The 23,352-nt window shown below is 41.3% G+C and overlaps 1 protein-coding gene and 1 long non-coding RNA gene across 5 annotated transcripts in view; one reads left to right on the top strand and one right to left on the bottom strand.

Moving 5' to 3' along the window:
* The window catches only part of smarca2 (SWI/SNF related, matrix associated, actin dependent regulator of chromatin, subfamily a, member 2), a 92,280-nt gene extending 71,807 nt beyond the window's left edge, over positions 1-20,473 (top strand). For all 4 annotated transcript variants that reach the window (XM_061767094.1, XM_061767095.1, XM_061767093.1 and 1 more), the window contains 8 exons: positions 753-830; positions 906-1,124; positions 1,281-1,504; positions 8,053-8,158; positions 8,220-8,321; positions 10,126-10,258; positions 15,292-15,428; positions 18,734-20,473. In XM_061767094.1, coding sequence (XP_061623078.1) covers positions 753-830; positions 906-1,124; positions 1,281-1,504; positions 8,053-8,158; positions 8,220-8,321; positions 10,126-10,258; positions 15,292-15,428; positions 18,734-18,763 — 1,029 coding nt within the window. In that variant the 3' untranslated portion in view covers positions 18,764-20,473. The remainder of the gene's footprint in view (positions 1-752; positions 831-905; positions 1,125-1,280; positions 1,505-8,052; positions 8,159-8,219; positions 8,322-10,125; positions 10,259-15,291; positions 15,429-18,733) is intronic.
* Positions 20,285-22,158, bottom strand: LOC133474920 (uncharacterized). Its single transcript, XR_009787668.1, has 2 exons — positions 21,754-22,158; positions 20,285-20,965 (listed from the first exon to the last, which is right to left on the bottom strand). It is a non-coding gene; the product is annotated as an uncharacterized LOC133474920 (long non-coding RNA).
* Between the last annotated feature and the right edge of the window lie 1,194 nt (positions 22,159-23,352).

The raw sequence follows: 23,352 nt of genomic DNA, 5'->3' as shown, positions 1-23,352 counted from the left end.
AGTCTTATTAACTAATTAACATTGCAGAGGTTTTTAGTAGCCCAAATTAAATAAATACAAATCTAATTAAATGAACTATTTAAATGTGTAATAATCTATTAAAGACAGCCCATTAATTACTGAAATAAAATGAACAAATATTACAGGTTTTTAATAGCTCTAATTGAATCAATAAAAATCCAATTAAATTAATCATTTAAATGTGAAATAATTATTTAAAATGGTCAATTAATTAACGTAATTCAATAATTAAATAAGATAATAACTAGTAAAACAAATATCTAAAATAGTTGTACTATAGCTATTTAAAAATCATTTATTTCATGACTAATATATGTTTGTATATGGTGACCATTTAGATTTAACAGCATTTTAAAATATATTGTATTTAATGTCATGGAATATAAATAAAGCATTCAGCTAAGTAAATATAAAGGCCATTAAATAAATATTAAAAATGACATGTTATTCTGGCATGAAATAAATGAATTGGTCGTGAAGTGATACATTTAGATTTCATTAGTTCAGATTGTATTTGACAATTGAGTTAAAGGACAATTTAATATTTGTTTTACTTTTACATTAATAAAATCACATTTTAAGTATCCATTTAATTGACTTTATATTTACTGAAGTTTGGCACAATAGAAAATTCATAATTTTAATAATTAATAGACAAAATTTTTAATTAAATGAATTTCTTCTGTATTTGACTTTTTATTTTAACCATTTTCTATTTTCCTCACATGTAGGAAGAAAATGAGGTACCGGACGACGAAACCCTGAACCAGATGATCGCCCGCAGTGAAGAAGAATTTGAGCTTTACATGGTAAGAAAGTGCCTCGTGCTTTTTTTCAATGAACTGTCACCGCATTCCCCACTCAACTCTGACACGTGGTCGCAGCGCTTCGACATGGACCGGCGGCGGGAGGATGCCCGGAACCCCAAACGTAAACCACGCCTCATGGAGGAGGACGAGCTGCCCTCCTGGATCATCAAGGACGACGCTGAAGTGGAGCGCCTCACATATGAGGAGGAGGAGGAGAAGATGTTCGGCCGAGGTTCACGCTGCCGCCGGGACGTGGACTACAGCGACGCGCTAACTGAAAAACAGTGGCTGCGGGTAAATGTTAACAATATAGAGCTGTTCAATTAAAACAATCACAGCTGAAATACAGTACAGTTGTATACAGTTGGCGTTTCAAGTCACAAATGTAGGAAATGGACCTTGGCGCTACCACTGTAGACTGTTGCTCATTGTGTTGTTTCTCAATATCAGGCCATCGAGGACGGCAACCTGGAGGAGATGGAGGAGGAGATCCGACTGAAGAAGCGCAAACGCAAGCGGCGTCAGGACAAGGAGCCGTTAGGCAGGGAGGACTGGGGCGCCAAGGCCAAGAAAAGGCGGGGGCGCCCACCCGCCGAGAAGCTTTCGCCCAACCACCCCAAACTCACTAAGCAGATGAACACCATTATCGACACAGTCATTAACTACAGAGATGGGTGAGGACCCCCTTAAGCGTTGAAATACAATTTCACACAGACAACCCCACAACATTACCGTGGCACACACTCGAATTCGAATGCTGCAAAGCTGTCGACATGGTGTATTTTTGTTCGTGTCCGCTGAATGCAGCCCTATGGGGGTCACGTAGTAGTTCTGAGCATCCTAAATAGAGAGAGAGAGTCGTGATTGTGGTAGACTTTACAAAAAGGATGCCAATGGCTGTAGTGAACACTTTCTTCCAGAAGAGGCAGGAACATAGGGTGACCTACAAGAGCGGAAGTAGAAGCGCGCAGGTGGAGTACATCTTGTACAGACGATGTAATCTGAAGGAGTTTACTGAGTAAGGTAGTGAGTGGTAAGGGAGAGTGTGCCTAGACAGCATAGGATGGTGGTGGGCAGGAAGATTAAGAAGACAAGGGCAAAGCAGAGAACCATGTGGCTGACACGTTGTGGCAACCCCTAATGGAACAAGCCGAAAGGAAAAGAAGAAGGAAACGTGTCCGCTGCATACGTCGCGTGAAACTCATTTTTGTCTCGGGCCGCATTGTAGTTATGATTTCTCTCAGAGGGCTGTCAGAACAGTGAAACCATATAAATGTTTCATCACCAAATCATATTATTACCATTACGCAACAAATTGAGGGATAACTACTTTAGAAATCAGAAGACGAGGATAATAGTTTGTTCAAGTATTGTTTAAGTTACTGTAGAAGAAAGGTTTGGTAACAGAAAAATGTAATATCTCAACATTAGTGTTTATTATTATGACAATTTGGAATGTGGGTACAGATTTTAGCAAAAATCACGGAAGTTGACTAGCATGATTTGCTTTCGCGGGCCACATAAAATAATGTGGCGGGACGCAACTGGCCCCGGGGCCTTGAGTTTGACACCTATGCGCTACACTGAGAAGTGTAATTGGGAAACCTGTTAATGATAGAATCAAAGCTTTGTACTATCTTTTAAAGTAGGGGTTCAAGCTAAGGTTAGGGTTTCAAGCCTGGTTTAGGGTTTCAAGACAAGGTTAAGGTTTCAAAGTAGAGTTTCGAGCCTGAGTTTGTGTTTCAAACAAGGGAAGGGTTCTAAGCAAAAAGTTGGGTTTTCTAATAAATATAACGGATTTGATATAAGGTATGTAGGTTAGGAATGGTTTCAAGCCACTTTAGGGTTTCAACCCTGAGTTATGGTTTCACACAAGGATTAGGGTTTGGAAGTAGGGTTTCAAGCCAATATTTAAGGTTTCAAAGTAGGGTTTCTAGCTCGAGTTCGTGAGTGTGAGCTATGGTTTTAAAAAGTAGGGTTTCAAGCAAAGGGTTAAGTTTTAAATAAAAAGATGAGGGTTTGAAAATAAGGGTTAGGTAGGTTTTCAAGTCCATTTAGGGTTTCAATCAAGGGTTAGTGTTTTAAACCTGGATTAGAGTTACAAGACAAGTAAGTGTTGATGATTCAAATAAGGGTTTCAAGCCTGAGTTAAAGTTTAAAGTCAGGGTTCAGTTTTAATATAAGGCTTCAAGTAGGGTTCCAAACTTAGTTTAGCGTTTTAAAGTAGGGCTGGGTGATCTGGCAAAAATACGTGATCACAATAAATTTTTTCATATAGTCCCATATTGATTATAACAATTTTTTTATATTGTTTTAAAACTTTTTTATATACATATGTAAACTAAAGAAAAATGTTGTATTCTACTCAGCAGTAAAACATGGAGGTTAATATATAGAGGAGGTAACTTTATAGTCTTGACTGAGTGTTTTTGCAGATATGCAATAATAAAGAAGACCATTGTGATGTGCATCATCTTTAATAACAATACCAATTATATAGTTTCAAGTTAAAATATAACACAATAGACCCCAGTCAGCAAACACATGTCGCACTGACGTCGGCTCATCATAAAAATTTCCATCGCTGCAGTGTTGCAGGCAGAGCGATTGCTCATTGGCAATACGTCGCTGAGAGGACGGCATTTAATTGAAAACATTTCCACCATACGACGTCTGAACGATTAAAGCTGGAGCGCCAGCCAACGTCGTTCTGCTCCATTCACTCTGCTCTGACCGGCTCGGCAGATTTGAACCCGGGTCCTCAGAACTCTGAGGCAGATGTGCTAACCAGTTGACCGACTGTGCCGCCCTTATTTACAGATCTCCAGAAAAAAAACAAGAGAAAATACAATGATTAACAATAAACAAAAAACTAGTGAGCACCAGGAGGGCTCTACACTAACTTTTACACTAGTAGCACTGGTGCGACCAAGTAAAGATTGACAGTGACTCGAGATATATTTGCAAAATAGTTTACTGTGAACAAGACGTTTGTCTGCAACAAGCAGTAACAGACAAAACCGGTCAATTAGTTTACTTTTAGTATTTACTAGCAAAACAATTTACCTATTTAAAAATCATAGTCCAAAACAGAACATGGATATATCAATACTACTGCAATTATTGCACTTTATTTTAAAGCAAAGCAAAGCAAATTTATTTATATGGTGCATTTTATACAAAAGGGAACTCAATGTGCTTTACATGATGAAAAGCATTGAAGAACAAAGAAAAAAAAACAGCTTATAAACATTTAAAACAAAGGGGGGGGGGAATAAAAGTACAAATAAAACAGCATACAGTGCAAGAAATATAATTTAAAAGTGGAAATGCTCTAAAAAGCATGAGAAAAAAGAAGAGTTTTTAACCTGGACTTAAAGTCTTTGGGGTTGACGTGACTTCTGTTGGCAACGTATTCCATTTGTATGCAGCATAATAGCTAAATGCTGCTTCACCATGTTTGTTTTGGACTCTGTGCGCCGCTATTTGACCCTGAGTCTGTCGATCTCAAAGCCCTACTGGGTTTATATTCCATTAGCATTTATTTCATGCATTCAGGACCTAAACCATTTAGTGATTTATAGACCAGTAGCAGAACTTTAAAATATATTCTTAAGCTGACTGGGAGCCAGTGTAAAGGTTTTAGAATTGGAGTAACATCCTCTGACCTCGTTGTTCTGGTCAGAACCTGAGCTGCAGCATTCTGAATGAGCGACAGCTGTTTAATGCTCTTTTTTTGGGAGTCCAGTCAGAAGACATTACAATAGTCAAGTCTCGTTTAAGGTTTTAAAGTATGGTTTTAAGCCTGGTTTAGGATTTCTAACAAGGATTTTCAAGGAGTTTGACAAATAAGGGTTTCAAGCACAGGTTCATGTTTCAAACAAGGATTAGGGGTTTAAACAAGGGTTAAGGTTTCAAACTAGGGTTTGAAGTCTGAGTTATAGTTTCAAACATGGGTTAGGGTTTTAAAGAAGGGGTTCAACCAGAGGGTATGTTTTCAAAGTAGTATTACAGGCCTGGGTTAGGGTTTCAAACAAGGATTAATGTTTGAAGTAAGGATTAGGTTTTAAAGTAGGGTTTCAATTCTAAGTTGGGGTTTCAAACAACAACAAAAAATTGCACGAATGTAATGATTAATAATTGCTGAACTATGTGCTATTTTGACAAAAGCTTATCATAATATGTCTGCTTTGATGGATTTCTTCGCACACGCCAGCTACAATTAAAATTTTTTTTTACCTGTATGCTCACAATCCAGCTTGGCCTCAAATAAATACTTTGAGCAATTTACCAACAGAGCAAACAGCCTCATGTTCACGTTTCAATCCATTTTTACATGATTGGATCTGAGACTGAAGGTGTGTCATCACACCTCAAACACTAATGGTTTAAAAAAAAAAAAAAAAAAAAAAAAAAACATCTTCCGAGTGGCTTTTACGTTTGCACACTGGATACTTCAGAGAAAGCCCTGAAGCACTTATTGATTTTCCCCTGAGAGGAAAAGTGTTCCACAGTAACTTGCAACAATATTCACACCTTTTTAGCTTTTCCAAATTTGCTAGGTTACAGCTACAAATGTATTTTAATGGGATTTCACGGGATAGACGTACACTATATATATGTCGTGTGATTGTGAAGTGTAAAGAAAACTAAGGTTTTTAAATATTACATTGGGGAACAATTGTGGCTCTCCTTTCCCACATGTGAGTACCTTAATGGTCCCCTTTTTTTTTTCTTCCACCCCCCCTACTTCAATTAAGAGGCAGCTAATCTGAAGATCACTCCTACCTTGAATTTTTGGCTCACAGCGCATAGGAAAAGAAATCAAACAATTATCGGAGAAAGCATCAGACTAACTACTTTTTTACTAACTCACTAACAGTATTTATAGAGCTTTCACTATCAAATCTTTTTAGAATCAATTATCCTATAGATATTTCGTCGAGTACTCGAGTAATCACCGTCAATTGCGGTTACCATTCGTGATTGGCATTAGCATGCTAGCGATTACAGTTTTAGGAAAAAAAAAACACTAACCACCTTTCAGCTCATTCATACATCATGTTATATGTACATTTCACATCTCATAGTGTCTTAAAAATCACTTACAGATGCTCCCCTGTCGCCTTTGTCAATGTTTTTCACTGGCCCAACATTGCATCCGTCTGTAACAAATTTCCGTGTGGTAAACGGAAATTGTGGAGAGTGGCCAAATGGTTCCGGGTGGCGCACATTGGTTGCGGGCGGCACAAATATGCTTTTATTAATATCTTTTATTGCCTTGAGGCATACATTTTTGCTTTAACCAGTTTTTTTGGTCAACTTAGACGAGTTAGCCAATTTTTTCCCCCCACAGTGCTGGTATTTAATTTTCCCCCCACAGTCCTGGTATTTAAGGTCAGCGTCAGCAGCTCTTTCTGCAGTCACATGCAATTCCCATAGAAATTGCATTCTCTAGTTAGTGAGTAGTATCTGTGAAGATGGATGCTGCCCAGTACACTGCTAGGTGTGTAATGTGACAAAATGGGTAAAAGTTCAAGGGGTGTGAAGACTTTTTGCAAACCCAAGTACTTTTGCAGTTAATTATGCCGTCAAGCATCCTGTGTTGACAAGGTTGACACCAGAAACATACATTGGCTTCAACCTGTCTAACTTGGGGAAATTGTAATAAACAAACACCCGATGTCAGGGACGGTTATTGTAATTATCATATCTGTCAGCTAGACCTGTTAATTCGCCTGCGCCTAAAGTAACGCGAAAAATAATAGGCCATTTTCTGCCATTAAGACTACTAAAAGTAAATAGATGGAGCCACAAATTATGTGTCAACTGCAAGCAAGTTTTATCCGAGAGGGCAAAGTGCAGCATTGTGGAGACTGTGGAGCATAATAATGCAGTGTCCACAGTAATTATTTTACTCAATGAGATACAACTTCTAGTACATGGTCAGCTTGTGGTTCCAAGTGTTGATACAATATGGGTGAATTTAGGGTTTCAAGTCTGGGTAAGGGATACACTATGAGTGAATTTAGGGTTTCAAGCCTGGGTAAGGGTTTAAAAGAAGGGTTTCATGCAAAAGCTATGCTGTCAAGCAAGGGTTAGGGTTTCAATTAATATTTAGGGTTTCAAATAATTCAAAGTCGGATTTTCAAACCAGTGTTCGTGTTTCAAAGAAAACTAAGGGTTTCATGCAAAGAATGCAGTGTCAAACAAGGGGTACGGTTTCAAATTAGAATTTCAAGTCATTGTTAGGGTGGTGAGCAAGGGTTGTGGTTTCAAACAACCGTTAGGGTTTCAAATTAGGATTTCAAGCAAAGTTTAGGATTTCAAGTGAAAGCTCAGGTTTTCTAGCAAGAATTAGTTTTAAAGTAGGATTTCAAGCCAACATTAGGGTTTCAAGTCTGGTAATGGTTTCAAACAAATTTGTTTAGTTTTCAAAATAGGGTTTTAAGCCTGGGTTAGTGGTTTAAACAAGGCTTAGGATTTTAAAGTAGGGTTTCTAGCCTGGGTTAGTGTTACAAACAAAGGTGAAGGTTTCAAGCAAAGGTTAGGGTTTCAAAAAAAGAATTTCAAGCAAAGTTTAAAATTTCAAACCAGAATTAGGGTTTTAAATAAGGGTTTGGTTTCAAAGTAAGGATTCAAGACAATGTTAGGCTTTTAAATTAGGGTTTCAAGCAAAGTTTAGGGTTTAAAATAAGGGTTAAGCAAAGCAAAGCAAATGTATTTATACAGCGCATTTCATACACAAGATGTGCTTTACATGATTAAAAGCATTTAAAAACAAAGAAAAAAACAGCAAAGAAAAAAAATTAAGTACAATTAAAACGGCGTAAAATGCAAGAAATATTTAAAAGTGGAAATGCTCTAAAAAGCATGAGAAAAAGAGGAGTTTTTAACTTGGACTTAAAAACATTCGCACTTAGGGTTAGGGTTTCAAAGTAAGGTGTCAAGCCCAAGTAAATGTATCAAGCAAGGGTTAGGGTTTTCAAAGTAATGTTCCAAGCAATTGTTAGTCTTTAACAAGGATAACAGCTTCACACGAGGGTTATGGTTTTAAATTACCAACAAACAACAAATACATTTTTAGGGCAAAATGTAGCAAAGTGGAGAATGCGGCGCATAATGCTGCAGCAACCACAGGCAAGGCACAGCAAGAGTAACAGGCTTTGAATGGCATGATCAAAACATAATTAGGGTTTTTTTGTTTTGTTTTACTTTTCAGGGCTGGCAGACAGCTCAGCGAGGTCTTTATCCAGCTACCGTCCAGAAAGGAGCTTCCGGAATATTACGAGCTGATCCGAAAGCCAGTGGATTTCAAAAAGATCAAGGTACAGTATGTCGCCATCAAGCTTTACGGGCTCGTGCCATTACCGCGCTGTCCCTCCGCAGGAACGCGTCAGGAGCCATAAATACCGTAGCGTCGGAGACCTGGAGAAGGACGTCATGCTGCTCTGTCATAACGCGCAGACCTTCAACCTGGAGGGATCTCAGGTCAGCCGACATTCAGCTTGCTAACAATACAATAAAATTTCATTAAATCCCAAGGAAAACATTTAGTTCACTTCAACTCTGCTTAACCTTTTCTGTTTTCGTTATAAAAGAAACAACACAAAGCTTGAGATGGATCACCATTTTCCAACGAAAATGGTTTTAAGCCTGGGTTAGTGTTCCGAACAATGGTTAGGGTTTCAAGCCACAGTAAGGGTTCCAAAGTAGCCTGAGTTAGGGTTTTAAATTATGGTTTGAGGCAAGGTTTCAAATTAGGGTTTAAAGTCTAGGTTAGGTTTTCAAACGTGTGATATGTTTTAAAGTAGGGTTTAAAGCCTATGTTAGGGTTTCAAGTAAAGGTAAGGTTTTCAATTTAGGGTTTCAAGCCCAGGTAAGGACTTTAAAGTGGTGTTGGGGTTTCAAAGTAGGGTTTGAAGCCTGTGTTAGGATTTCAATCAATGGCTACAGTTGTAAATTAGAGTTTGAAGCAAGGGTTGGGATTTCAAATTGGGTTTTAAAGACAAAAGAGGCCAAAAACATTTCTTGGAAATCTGACACACCACAGAGAAGAGTGTTTTTAAAGCTTGCCAAATTAGATTGAATAAAAAAAATTAAAAAAAACACCATGTATGTAAAATAAGGCTCTAAAATGAATCATGAAAAAAAAAAAATAAGGCCCACCCTCGAGCTGCAGGACTGTGTGGGCGTGTCCGGTGACAGCACTGTAGACAGTCCTTCACCTGTTAATCAAATACGTTCGTACGCTGTGTGCTCGTGTCTAGTCAGCTATTGGCTGATTAATGTGTGCCACTGTGGTTATGGTTAATAAACAGTTAACTTTCCTGTGTGTCTATGTGGGGACCCGCACACAACAACTCCAAGTGAGGCGTTGATGTTTTAAACCGTGGTCACGTGAGCTCCTTAGCTCGCAGGCTAGCAAACGTAATAAACAGTTAACTTTCCCCTTAATTGTCTCTGTTGTGTGAATCTAAATGCGCCGTATGACGCAAGCCTGTGGAGTATTAGTCCAACTCGCCGTTGCTTGCTGTGTGAGCCGCAACCAGGTCACCAACAGAGACACTTTTCCAAATAACATACAACACCTCAGGGCAGATGCATTTTTCGTGTTGTAGACATAGCTTAATGGTTAACTGCACGATGCAGTGGTAAAAGAAGTAACTTGCAATTCCGGCGAATAGCCATAGATGGTGCTCGTTAGTTATACAGTGGGGGAGGACCGACTCATGGTGTTCTCTGGTGACGTCAGTGTGACCCTGTTTTAGCCCCGCCCCAAAAAATCCATCCAGCTGAGATGGTGAAAAAGAGTTTGAAGCTATATCTCAATAATTCAGTACTAAATTGTTCCCAGTCTTTCCACGTTTTCAGTACTTGCCTTCAAACATATTTGATCTATTTAGAAACAAACACAACACTTTTCTGTGATTCTAACGCCTGTGTTAGGCTTTTCATATTAGTATTTCAAGTCAAGGTAAGTGTTAAAAAAAACTTTATAAGGGTTTCAAATGTTACTGTTTCAAATAAGAGCTAGATTTCAAAGTAGTGTTTTAAGCCAGGGTTAGTTTTAAACAAAGATTAAGGTAAGCTAACGTTCAAAACAGATACTATATATATATATATCATAGCAACCCCCTGTCAAATATTCAAGCTTCAGTTGAACACATTGTTCTAATTTCAATAGGAAGTATTGTAATGTGAAGTCATCTGGTTCTAAATGTCAATCATAAAATGGGGTATTTTACAAGTCATATTGTACTGAGCAGCCACACCTTTCCCTATATACCCAAAGATATACGAGGACTCCATCGTGCTCCAGTCAGTGTTCAAGAGCGCCAGGCAGAAGATCGCCAAAGACGAGGAAAGCGAGGACGACAGTGAGGACGACGAAGACGAGGATGAGGAAGAAGAGTCAGACGCTGAGGGTGAGAACGCACACACATACACATTGTGATCTCATTCTATTTCTGTGCTGCATAGCCAGACAGTCGTTCTCTGAGCCGCGCTTCATTTTGCTCCCTGTGATAGTAACGCTGTCTGGGTGCAACAAACATAAACAAAAGTAAAGTCTGGATGAGGTTCTGTCTACTTTCAACGTCTCTGTGCCACTACAAGAAAGGTTAATAAGGGTTAAGGTTTCAAGCCAAGGAGGAGGTTTCAAATCATGGTTTTGAGCAAGTGTTAGTACTTCAAAAAACAATTGGGGTTTCAAATAAGGATTAGCTTTGAAAAGTAGGGTTACAAGCCAAAGGTAGGGTTTCAAGCATGGGTGAGGGTTTCAAATGGGGGTAGGTTGTCAAATAGTGCTGGGCGATATATCGAGAAGCTCGATTCGATCGATATTTTATTAATGTTTGATATGGAAAAAAGATATATTTTATATGCTTTTCTCTTCTTGATTTCCGGCAGACTGGGCATGTTTAAGCGCATTGCTGCCACCTAAGGGTTACAAGATTTTAAACCGTCACAATGTGTTAAAAACCAAGGTGTCATTTTTTACTCTGAGCTTACTTTTATTCCACATATCAAGAATGGTTTGTACCATTTTAAGAATATAGCCAGAGTCTGCTCGTTTCTCTTTCAGGCTAACACAGAGGTGCTGATGCCTGCTTTTATCTCCTGTCGTTTAGACGACTGCAATGCCCTGCTCTCTGGTCTTCCCAAAAAGAACAGCTACACTCTACAACTACTCCAGAACTCAGCTGCTCGTGTGGTGACGAAGACCAGAGGGCGAGAGCACATTACATCGGTTTTAAGATCACTGCATTGGCTCCCCGTGTGTTTCAGGATCAATTGTAAAGTTATTTTATTTGTTTTTAAATATCTCAAGGGTCTTGGGCCATCATATATATCTGATATGCTTTTATCTTGTCAACTCTCATGGGTCCTGAGGTCCTCTGGCAGTGGCTTTTCAATCGTTCCAAAAACTAGAACAAAAACCTACGGAGAGGCTGCCTTCAGCCATGATGGCCCGTGCCTCTGGAACAACCTACCAGAGTCCATCAAGAGCACAGAGACTGTTTATGTTTTAAAAGACGGCTCAAGGCTCACCTGTTTGGTTTAGCTTTTAACTGATTCTCTTATTTTTATTTTACTCATTTCACCTATTCATTCATTTACTGTAATTTCTCGTGTATAATCAAAATCAGAATCATCTTTATTTGGCAAGTATGTCCAAAACACACAAGGAATTTGTCTCCGGTAGTTGGAGCCGCTCTAGTACAACAGACAGTCAATTGACAGAACACTTTGGAGACATAAAGACATTGACAAAAAACAATTGTGCAAAAAGAAGTCCTATAGCACTTAGAGCAGTTCGAATGACTAATATTGCAATAGTCCGGTGCAATGACCATTGTGCAAAGGGCGCTGAGACTTTAAGGAGTGTATGCGGTTTAAAGTAACGAGTAGTGTGATAATCTGGGACAATGTTGGTTGTGCAAATGTTACAGATACCCCTCAATCAGTGTGCAAATGGAGCAGCTGCTACTCTGGCATGAGTGGCCAGTATATGCAAATAGTGCAGCATGGCGAGACAACTACAGTGAGTGCACGAGTAATACATAATTGGCCCCACAGAAATGTGACAATGAACTCAAGTCAAAAAATGGCCAGCTTGTTGTAATGAAATTGTAGGTTAGGTGTTTAAGAAGTTGATCGCAAGAGGGAAGAAGCTGTTGGAATGTCTACTAGTTCTAGTTTGCATTGATCGGTAGGGCCTACCTGAGGGAAGGAGCTGGAAGAGCTGGTGACCGGGGTGCGGAGGGTCCCACCCATGTATAAGATGCACCTCCAAAGTTGACCTCAAAATTCTGGAAAATCCTTATACCTATGTATAATGCCATCCATTTTCTACCGCTTATCCAAGGTCGGGTCGCGGGGGCAGTAGCTTTAGCAGGGACGCCCAGACTTCCTTCTCCCCAGCCACTTCATCCAGCTCTTCCAGGGGGATCCCGAGGCGTTCCTAGGCCAGCCGAAAGACATAGTCTCTCCAGCTTGTCTTGGGTCGTCCCCGTGGTCTCCTCCCGGTGGGACATGTCCGGAACACCTCACCAGGGAGGCGTCCGGGAGGCATCCGAATCAGATACCCCAGCCACCTCATCTGGCTCCTCTCGATGTGGAGAAGCAGCAACACTACTCTGAGATCCTCCCGGATGACTGAGCTTCTCGCCCTATCTCTAAGGGAGAGCCCGGACACCCTGGGGAGGAAACTCAGTTCGGCCGCTTCTATCCGGGATCTTGTTTTTTCGGTCACGACCCACAGCTCGGGACCATAGGTGAGGGTAGGAATGTAGATCGACCGATAAATTGAGAGCTTCGCCTTTCGGCTTAGCTCCTTCTTTACCACAACGGACCGATACAAAGTCCGCATCACTGCAGACAATGCACCGATCCGCCTGTCGATCTCCTGTTCCATTCTTCCCTCACTCGTGAACAAGACCCCAAGATACTTGAACTCCTCCACTTGGGGCAGGATCTCATCCCCGACCTGGAGAGGGCACGCCACCCTTTTCCGACTGAGGACCATGGTCTCAGATTTGGAGGTGCTGATTCTCATCCCAGCCGCTTCAAACTCTCCTGCGAACTGCTCCAGTGACAGTTGGAGATCACGGCTTAATGAAGCCAACAGAACCACATCATCTGCAAAAAGCAGAGATGCAATACTGAGGCCACCAAACCGGACCCCCTCTACGCCTCGGCTGCGCCTTGAAATTCTGTCCATAAAGGTTATGAACAGAATCGGTGACAAAGGGTAGCCTTGGCGCAGTCCAAATCTCACCGGGAACGAGTCGGACTTACTGTCGGATATGTGGACCAAACTCTGACTCGGGACCGAACAGCCCGTATCAGGGGTTCGGTACCCCATACTCCTGAAGCAGTCCCCGCCTTCTCCAAGTCCACAAAACACATGTAGACTGGTTGGTCGAACTCCCATGCACCCTCGAGGACCCTGCCGAGGGTGTAGAGGTGTCCACTGTTCCACGGCCAGGACCAGAACCACACTGCTCCTCCTGAATCTGAGATTCGACTTCCCGACGGACCCTCCTCTCCAGCATCCCTGAATAGACCTTACCAGGGAGGCTGAGGCATGTGATCCCCCCGTAGTTGGAACACACCCTCCACTCACCCTTCTTAAAAAGGGGGACCACCACCCCAGTCTGCCAATCCAGAGGCACTGTCCCGATGTCCACGCGATGTTGCAGAGGCGTGTCAACCAGGACAGCCCCACAACATCCAGAGCCTTTAGGAACTCCGGGCGAATCTCATCCACCCCCGGGGCCTTGCCACCGAGGAGCTTTTTAACCACCTCGGTGACCTCACCCTTCTTCGAAGTATTCTCCCCACCGACTCACAACGTCCTGAGTCGAGGTCAGCAGCGCCTCATCCCCACTATACACAGTGTTGGTGGTGCACTGCTTTCCTGTCCTGAGACGCCGGATGGTGGACCAGAAATTCCTCGAAGCCGTCCGGAGGTCTTTCTCCATGGCCTTGCCGAACTCCTCCCATACCCGAGTTTTTGCTTCAGCGACCACCAAAGCTGCATTCCGCTTGGCCAGCCGGTACCCATCAGCTGCCTCACGAGTCCCACAGACCAAAAAAGCCAGATAGGACTCCTTCTTCAGCTTGACGGCATCCCTCACCATTGGTGTCCACCAACGGGTTCGGGGATTGCCGCCACGACAGGCACAGACCACCTTACGGCCACAGCTCCGGTCGCCCGCCTCAGCAATGGAGGCGCGGAACATGGTCCACTTGGACTCGAGGTCCCCCGCCTCCTCCGGAACATGAGCAAAGTTCTGTCGGAGGTGAGAGTTGAAACTCCTTCTGACAGGGGATTCTGCCAGACGTTCCCAGCAGACCCTCACAATACGTTTGGGCCTGCCACGTCGGACCGGCATCTTCCCCCACCATCGGAGCCAACTCACCACCAGGTGGTGATCAGTTGACAGCTCCACCCCTCTCTTCACCCGAGTGTCCAAGACGTGCGGCCGCCCGCAAGTTCGATGACACGACCACAAAGTCGATCGTCGAACTGCGACCTTGGGTGTCCTGTTGCCAAGTGCACGTGTGGACACCCTTATGCTTGAACATGGTGTTCGTTATGGACAATCCGTGATGAGCACAGAAGTCCAATAACAGAAGGTTCTGATCGGGGGGGCCGTTCCTCCCAATCACGCCCTTCCAGGTCTCACTGTCATTGCCCACGTGAGCCTTGAAGTCCCCCAGCAGAACGATGGAGTCCCCAGTGGGAGCGCTCTCTAGCACCCCCTCCAAGGACTCCAAAAAGGATGGGTACTCTGAACTGCTGTTTGGTGCATAGGCACAAACAACAGTCAGGACCCGTCCCCCCACCCGAAGGCGGAGGGAGGCTACCCTCTCGTCCACCGGGGTGAACCCCAACGTACAGGTCCGGTTTCATACATTTAATACAATAAATATCGAGTCAAATCGAATTTTGACAGGGGAAACAAATAATACCAAATTTAGGCCAGCTCACCCAGCACTAGTGTCAAAGTAGGGCTTCAAGATTTAATTATGGTTTCAAGCCAAGGTTAGGGTTTCAAGTTTGGGTTTCAAGTCTGAATAAGGGTTTCAAAGTGGGGTTAGAGTTTCAAAAGTAGGGTTTCAAATTTGGATTAGGATTTCAAACAAGGATTAGGGTTCCAAAGCAGGGTTTAAAACGTGGATTAGGGTTTCAAATTAGAGTTTCAAGCCATTGTTAGGGTTTCAATTCAGAGTATAAAACTGAAACATGCTTTTGATTGGATGGTGAAACAAATTGCAATCCCCTGATTACACACAAGACCGTGACATCAACAAACAAGTGATGCTTTCAGTACAGCAAGGTTTTCGCACTATCCAGCAGAAATTAGCTCTATTATGTTTTACAGTCACAGTTATGTTTGACATGGACAGCCACTGTACCCCAATTTAAGACATCATGTGTGGGTTCCAGCCAAGCCGGTGTGGGTGAAGATCAAGCTGAACAAGGAGGCCCGCAAGAGCGCAGAGCGGGGCAAGAAGAGGCAGAGCCGAGCCAAGGCCAAACCCGTGGTCAGCGACGACGAAAGCGACGATGACCAGGACGGCAATGTAAGTGAAAACTAAAGTAGATGAGTCTCTCATAAAAAGACTATGAATATGCGGCCCTACACTTTATTGCATAGTAGTGGTATATTATTGCAGTAGTATTGTTTTATTTTTGGTCAACTTGGCTATATTGTACTGAGCAGCCAGGGGTAAGGTTTCAAGCCCAAATTAGTGTCCCGAAAAAAGGTTAGGGTTTTAAAGTAGCGTTTTAAGCCAAGGTTAGGGTTTCAAAGTGTAGTTTCAAGCTTGGGTTAGTATTCCAAACAACATTTAGGGTTATAAAGTAGTGTCTTTTTTTATTTTTTTATTATTTTTTTTTTGTTTGTTTCAAGTCAAGATGAGGGTTTCAGAGTAGGTTTTCAATCCTGTGGAAGGGTTTCAAACAGTGTCAAAGTAGTCTTTAAAACCAGCTTTATGGTTTTTAGATTAGGGTTTCAAACAAGTGTTAGGGTTTCAAAGTAGGGTTTGCAACTAAGGTTATGGTTTCAAAGTAGGGTTTCAGGCCTGGTGTAGTGTTCCAAACAAGAGTTGGTCTTTCAAAGTAGGTTTTCAAGCCTGGATTTGTGTTCCAAACAAGGATAAGGGTTTTAAATTAGGTTTTCAAGCAATGGTAAGGGTTCCAAAGTGTGTTTTCAAGCCTGGGTTAGTGTTACAAGCAAGGGTTGGGATTTCCAAGTAAAAATGCTCCGATACTAAGACACCGATATCCATTTAGAGAAGACAGCCTATTGCGGTATTAGGGGGTTAAAAAAGTGTGGTTTCCTACTCTGGATCACATGTCACAGAGATACTGTATCTCTCAGCACCATGCAGCAATATATAAAGTGAAAGGCTGTTTTGCTCGGGTTTCTGACTAAAAACTAACTTTTTGTGAAAAGAAACATCAAGCAGAACAATGACTTGGACATTAATGTTTTTTATTTTTGTGACACCTCAAACTATAAAACAACCATAACAAGACAGAAAGGGCATTTGATGCCAAAATAATCATTTATTTACATGTATACAACTAAGAAACACGGCGTGAGTAAGAAACACGCCGTGAATGATGCTGACTCACTGCATGGCTCCAATCTGACTTTTTTTACATGGCGTGTGCCATTCATTACATGAGCTGCGTCATCTTTTCTCCCGATTGTGACAGACACTTGACTACCTAGTGTGACACATACTCTGTATCATACATATATCCAATTATGAGGTGCCTAAACCTGTCCGATTTCCAACGTGTTGCCATTACTCTCTCTCTTATAATCGACATGAGAGCCTGAGATTCACCTCCTAATCTTTATCTTCCACTCAAAAGTTGCGCTGATCTTAAAAAACAAATTAAAAAAATAAAATAAAGCGTAATTTGTGCATCCCGAGTTTCGAGCCTAGGACAGGCTTTCAAACAAGGATTAGGGTTTCAAATAAAGGTCTCAAGTCTCTAGGTTAGGGTATAAAGTCGGTTTTCAAGCCAGGGTTGGGTTTTTAAATTCAGATTTTTGGATTTGATCTTTTAAACCAGGGTTTCCCAAAGGTTTTCAGTTGAAATTAGACATTTTGACTCGACTACGTATCATGTAATGCTATAAAGTGTACTGTACATAGTCATGATTTGAAATACAAAAGTAATGAATTCATGACAAAAACAATGTAAATTATTAACTTTTACCCAGAAATGGTGTGCCCGCTTGAAGATTAATAAGTGTAAGGAAGCAACATGTGGTGGTGTTTGTTGATGGCACATGGATGTGTATAATGACGTTCTGCAGCGTCTCATCTAAGCCCCGCTGAGGCTATCAGGTGTTTGCTATTCATTACAGCTCCAAATCCACCAGCAATCTGCTAGTTGTTTTGGTTACGTCCGTGTTCATTACCCACGGCTATTGTCACGTGAGCCATCGCATACAGTGCAGAGCTGAAGGCAACGTGATGAAGATCAGTCTTCGGGACCAGTGGAGTGTATGCTGACGAATGACTAATGGACGTGTGAGCCTCGTGTTCAGTGTTTTCAAAAACATGAAGGCTAGGTTAGTTGTATCCTAAATCACTGTTAATGTTTACAAAAAACGTACATTACATTTGCACGTACAAAAACATGTTAGGTTCTTTTATGGCTCTTCAATAGTTATGAAAACACATATGTTAGCTTTCTTGAAGACTAAATCCTATTCAGTGTTTACCCACTACATTGTATTCAGTGTTTACAAATGTTAGGTTAGTTGAAAATAAATTGGCCTCGGTCTTTATGAAAACACGTATGTTAGGTTCTTTGAAGGTTCTAAATCTTCAATATTTAAGAAAACGTTAGGTTCTTTGAAGTCTAAATCATCTTCAGAGTTTACAAAAACATGTTAGCTTTGTTAAGGACTAAATCTCGTTCAGTGTTTGCGCAAATACATACGGTAGGTGTGTTGAAGACTAAATCTATCCATCCATCCATTTTCTGAGCCGCTTCTCACTAGGGTCGCGGGCGTGCTGGAGCCTATCCCAGCTGTCATCTGGCAGGAGGCGGGGTACACCCTGAACTGGTTGCCAGCCAATCGCAGGGCACATACAAACAAACAACCATTCACACTCACAGTCATGCCTACGGGCAATTTAGAGTCTCCTATTAATGCATGTTTTTGGGATGTGGGAGGAAACCGGAGTGCCCGGAGAAAACCCACGCAGGCACGGGGAGAACATGCAAACTCCACACAGGCGGGGCCAGGGATTGAACCCGGGTCCTCAGAACTGTGAGGTTGATGCTCTAACCAGTCGACCACCGTGCCGCCGAAGACTAAATCGTCTTCAGTTTTTACAAATACACATACATTAGGTTAGTTGAAAACTAAATCACCTTCAGTCTTTACCAAAACATGTTAGGTACTTTGAAGGCTAAATGGTCTTCAGCGTTTCCAAAAACAAACGTTAGCTTCGTTGAAGATTAAACCTCATTCAGTGTTTACATTGGGTTACATTGATAACTATAAATCATCTTCGGTGTTTACAAATAGACATACGTTAAAAACAATATTTTTTGTTTTTTTAAACCAAGTATGCTCAGTTTGTTGAACATTAAATTGTCTCATCTATGTCTACTCTATAATGGTCTTCAGTGTTGAACAACGTTGCTTCTTTGAAGACAAAATTGATCAGTCCAGGCGGAAAATGCACACTAAAAGGGTTTTGGAAGACGGACAGACGCTTCCATTCATAGTGCATGGCGTTTGAGGTTAATACAAACACCAGTTACAGGTTTATCAGGCACCGTGACAAGACAACAAGTCCTCACCAACTCCTCTCAACCACCATTGCGGTCTCTTTGTGTCTCTCTGCAGGAGCAATCTGACATCAGCGATGACGAGTGAGGAAGAGTTGACCCCTGGGACGGTTGAACACCAATAAGCTCCTCTCGTTGTCCAGGTTCTTACTTTGTTTTCATGTTGTCCTGTTAGTTCACAGACCCCGCCCCTCTTTCCTTGCAGCTTGGACACGTATCCCCTCATAATAACCAGATGAGCTGCATATTCATATGATATAATCTTGTTTTCAAGGCAGTTGTTTTTTAAAGGAGATTTGATGTATGTACTTGCTTTTGCTATTGATACGCAAACGCTTACGCGCGCACTTTTTAGGAGCTCACTTATTAATATGAAATGTCAAGATTTCAGGTTGCTCATTCAGAACGGGGGTGTCCAAAATCTCGGGTACTCAAGACAAGAGAATGTAGAACAGAGCTGCTTTCTAATAATTTGCAGGGTCGGATCTAGTGGGATTCAGGGGCGAGGCCACCCCAAAATCCTAAACAATGTACAGGGGGTCACTAACCTAGGCCAGCTGTCCCCAACCTTTTTTGCGCCATGGATTATTAAGACATTTTGACTGAAACAAGAGCAAATGATTAAATATTCAGCTCACCATTACGCTGAATGTAGTTCTTGTAATTTGTCGGAGCCCTGCACTTGTCTATCTTCAACAAGCTGGCCTGTCTCATCTAGGAGTAATCTTTCTTTCAAAAGACTCCAAATGCTTGTCTTTTAAGACCACATCAACATTGTAAATAACAAACAGTTCTTAATGTTCTATCTGGATGAATAGGGTTAGGTTAGGTATGGTTAAAAAGTCAATAAATGCTGGGTGTTTGAGCTTGTTTATTGCGTGCGAGTCAACTAGCAATAAACCCGTACCTTAAGTAGGATTGACAATACTACATTTTAAGAACGGCTTTCTTTTTCCTGGAATTCATCTTCTGTCTTATTTTTTGGCCTGTTCACCTTTTCGTAGAAGCTCTTCAAGCCATTTAGGCGGAATGAATATAGGTTGAATTCGCCAGCGGATATAAATCTTTCTGAAGAAAAAATCTGTCTTTTAAATGAGCCTAAAATGACAAAGCTACACAAAAAAAACACTTGTTTCAAGTGTCCCATTGAAAATCATGAAAATGCCATTTCTTCCCATTTTTATTCCTTATCTTTTGTTATGATTTCAACATGGACTTTTATAGTTGTCCACCAGATGGCGTTACTAGTCCCCATCTAAAGCATGCAGTAACATTTTAAACTACAAACCTATTTACTGTAAATGTCCCTCACCATTGAAACAATAACTGTGTTTGTCCAATTAAATTAACTCTTTTTCTTAGACACCTGCGTTATAAACTAATTCTACATTAAAGTGTTCAAATCCCCAAATAATACTTCATTTTTAGTATGTATATTTAAGGCTGAAGTCATTTTAAAAGGCGTTTTATGGGAAAGGTTGGACACCCCTGATTTTGGACTGCATGACTGGGACATTATATGACAAACTCATCGTCAACATCCTTTTTTTTTTAAAAGTATACACCACAATATATTTTAATCAGTATTTTTTATTTGAGAGGTGATTCAATTCATTACAAATCCTTAGTAATTTCTTTTGTGGTTTTTTTTTTGCATGAATTCTCATTTCGTAGTATCCTTCCTCGCCGATGTCATTCATAAGTGTCGACTTAATGTTTGCTTTCTTTGCACAGCATCTTTGTGGTTGTATTGAATTGCCCAGAGCCAATTAAATATCACCAATTTGGAGCACTAAAACATATTTGTCCTGTCTTTCTATATAAGTAAGCATGTTAGAGCTGGGCGACAATTCAATATCACTATAGATCGCGACAGACACATGATCAATATCAATATAGAATATGTTCGATAGAAAAACATCTTGACGAAAACCCCGCCAGTGATGCCTCAAGGGATTCTGCGGGAGCCTTCAATAGAGGCTTTAGGGCTTGATCTCATTTCTCTTTCTGCCAGGTTGCTGTTGTTGTATATGGAGGATGTAGAAGCAAGGAAGAGACTTAAGATCTACCCTTAGCCTCTTGACCTATTATGGCTCAGCTAAACACATTTGGTTAGGTCCATGTTTTGAAAGACAATACGAATAGCCAATAATAATGCAAGTTGCTCCACGCTAAGCCAATCTTTTGACGTGAATAGAACCACGCCAAGTTAGGTTGACGGATACAGCACATTAGTAGCGAGACGTAACAGGCGCTGTTTGTAGTTTTCTGCTGGAGCCGTGGGAGAGTGCTGGAAAAAAAGAAAGAAAATGTGTTTCCGCTGAAGAAACGACGGGAGACACAGTCCAAGCCTCAACGGATGACATTGTTGACAGGAAAGGCCCGAAAGGTTCAGCAGTGTGGAGTTATTTTGGTTTTTGTAAAGTCTGACAAGGAACAGAGAAGTGTGCACTGCAAATTATATCAGGTGTTTAGAGAATACGACAAAGACAGAGAATACCAAACGATCTTCTTTACCAAGTGAAGTAGTGCCACGCGCACACTCAATACAAGACTTTACAATCCCAGACTGGAGCAAGGGCTAATCCCCCGAAAAGAACAAACAAATTGTATCGAAAAAGACATGCTACCAGTAAGCACGGTTGAAAAGAAGGGATTCAAGTGGATGATAAAAGTAATGGACTCTCGTTACCCTGGGCGTAAATTGGAATTGGAAAACTTGCAATGCTTTTCCATTGTCAGATTGTACATGTTTATAAATTTTATTTCTCACGCCGTTGTAGAATGTTCCATGTTTAACTTTTGACAGAAAATCAATATGCAACTTAAAAGGTTGAGTAACAGAGAACATTTAAGATTTAAAAAAAATAGTGATGTTTTATATTGATATCAACTGATATGAAATTTTTTTTTTTTCCCATGACGCTCAGCCATACACACACACACACATATATATATATATATATATATATATATATATATATATATATATATATATATATATATGCACACAGTGTGTAAGAGTGTAAGACAATGCCACAATGACGGACCGTGTGAAGTTTACCACCTGGCACTCACTTTTTCTGTCCTGTCGTGTTGAAAGCAAGAGCCGCTACAAGTGTGACAGCACTGAGTGAAGATGTAGAAGGCTACGTTAGCATCTGGCGTTAGCTGGATCCTCTCCCCCGTTGGCCCTTGCTCTCCCGCATTTCACGCCGTCCCAACACCGGAGGGCCGGCACATCAAAACGGCTTTTCCCATTCTTTTCCCCTCCTGCCCGTCCTGAGGCAAGTTTGGCTATGATAATTCCTGCCGCCTTTTTTTCCTGACCTCTTTGAAGTGGTTGCTCTGCTGGCACAGCCGCCAGCGAGAGGGGAGGTGCGCCAATCGGAAGTTAATCCTCGTCTGAGCGCCCCACCGGACATGTCAGATGGAAAGAAGTCAGGTCATGGCACCGACGCGGGTCGGACAGCTGGAATTTTCTCCGAAAGAGGCCAGGTGCTCCTGATCTGGTTTTGTAACACACACACAGACAGACCCACAAGGCCCTCCAGTGGGAATAGCCTTGTCTTGCGCAACTTAAAAGCAAGATCGGGAAAATTCTGGGGTTCACTATCAGTTTAATGCACAATCGAGGAAAGGGATGAGAGCTCAGCCATTCTGGCTTTGGCTAGTTCTGCATTTACATCTATTGATTTTGCTGTCAAGCATAAAGTTTTTGAAAATGTGACTGAAATTCTTGGGGGTTTTTTTAAGGTCGACATAGGTTTTCTGAAGTTGTTAGACTTCTGAATTATGGAAATTATACTTAGAAATTGAAACATTATTTGAAAATATTACTTTGGCACTATTTACAATTTCATGTATTGATTTGCCCATCAATTGTCTTTAGTTGTCCCCGAGCTTGTTCCCTAGGTCCATGCCATCCCAAAAAGAAAGTCAAAAGCTGTTCCATATACTATGGAAACTTTACTTTTCCATGTTCCCAATGTTTTATAAAGATGCAAAACATAAGGTTTTTGATTGCCTAATAACCCGAATAATTCATCATTTTAATTTATAATCTGTGGCCATCCTATTTTTGTCCAGGTTCGTGTTATGCCTTTTCCATTTCAGTTTGTGCTAGCGTTCATGCTGATGTTGGAATTAAGCTCCAGCTGAACAGTTTGTCGTAGCTGAGTGGTTGAGGCGATGGACGAGAAATCCATTAGGGTCCTTCCAGCGTAGGCTTGAATTCTGTCAACACTGGCAAAATGTTCTTTGTTTTCTACTACTAACTCTGCTTTGTGTTATAGCTTCTGTCTTTCAGCTTCTTCAGAGTGCTTGGATGTACTGTATTCTAATGTTAGCTTTGCGCTGCTACATTGCTTCAGCTACAGTGGTTAAGGTGATTTACTAGACGTCCATTGAGGTCTACCTGTGTTGGTTCAAATCCTACAAATATCATTAAGTTTATCCTGGAATTTCCCAATACAGCTTCTACTTTCCGTTTCCTCTAGTTTTGATGCTAATGTTGGCATATAGAGAAACTACCATAGGTTGTCGTGGCTGAGTGGTTAAGGCAATGGACATTAAATCCATTGGGTTCTCCTCATGTAGCTTTGAATCCTGCCACCAATGGCAGTTTTGTTTGGATTTTTTTTTGTTATACCTTCTCTCTGCAACTTTAAGTTTGCG

The sequence above is a fragment of the Phyllopteryx taeniolatus genome, chromosome 3, assembly GCF_024500385.1.
Source record: "Phyllopteryx taeniolatus isolate TA_2022b chromosome 3, UOR_Ptae_1.2, whole genome shotgun sequence".
NCBI classification, from domain to species: domain Eukaryota; kingdom Metazoa; phylum Chordata; class Actinopteri; order Syngnathiformes; family Syngnathidae; genus Phyllopteryx; species Phyllopteryx taeniolatus.
The sequence above is the reverse complement of the archived record's forward strand: the minus strand, read 5'-3'. Positions and strand labels throughout refer to the sequence as shown.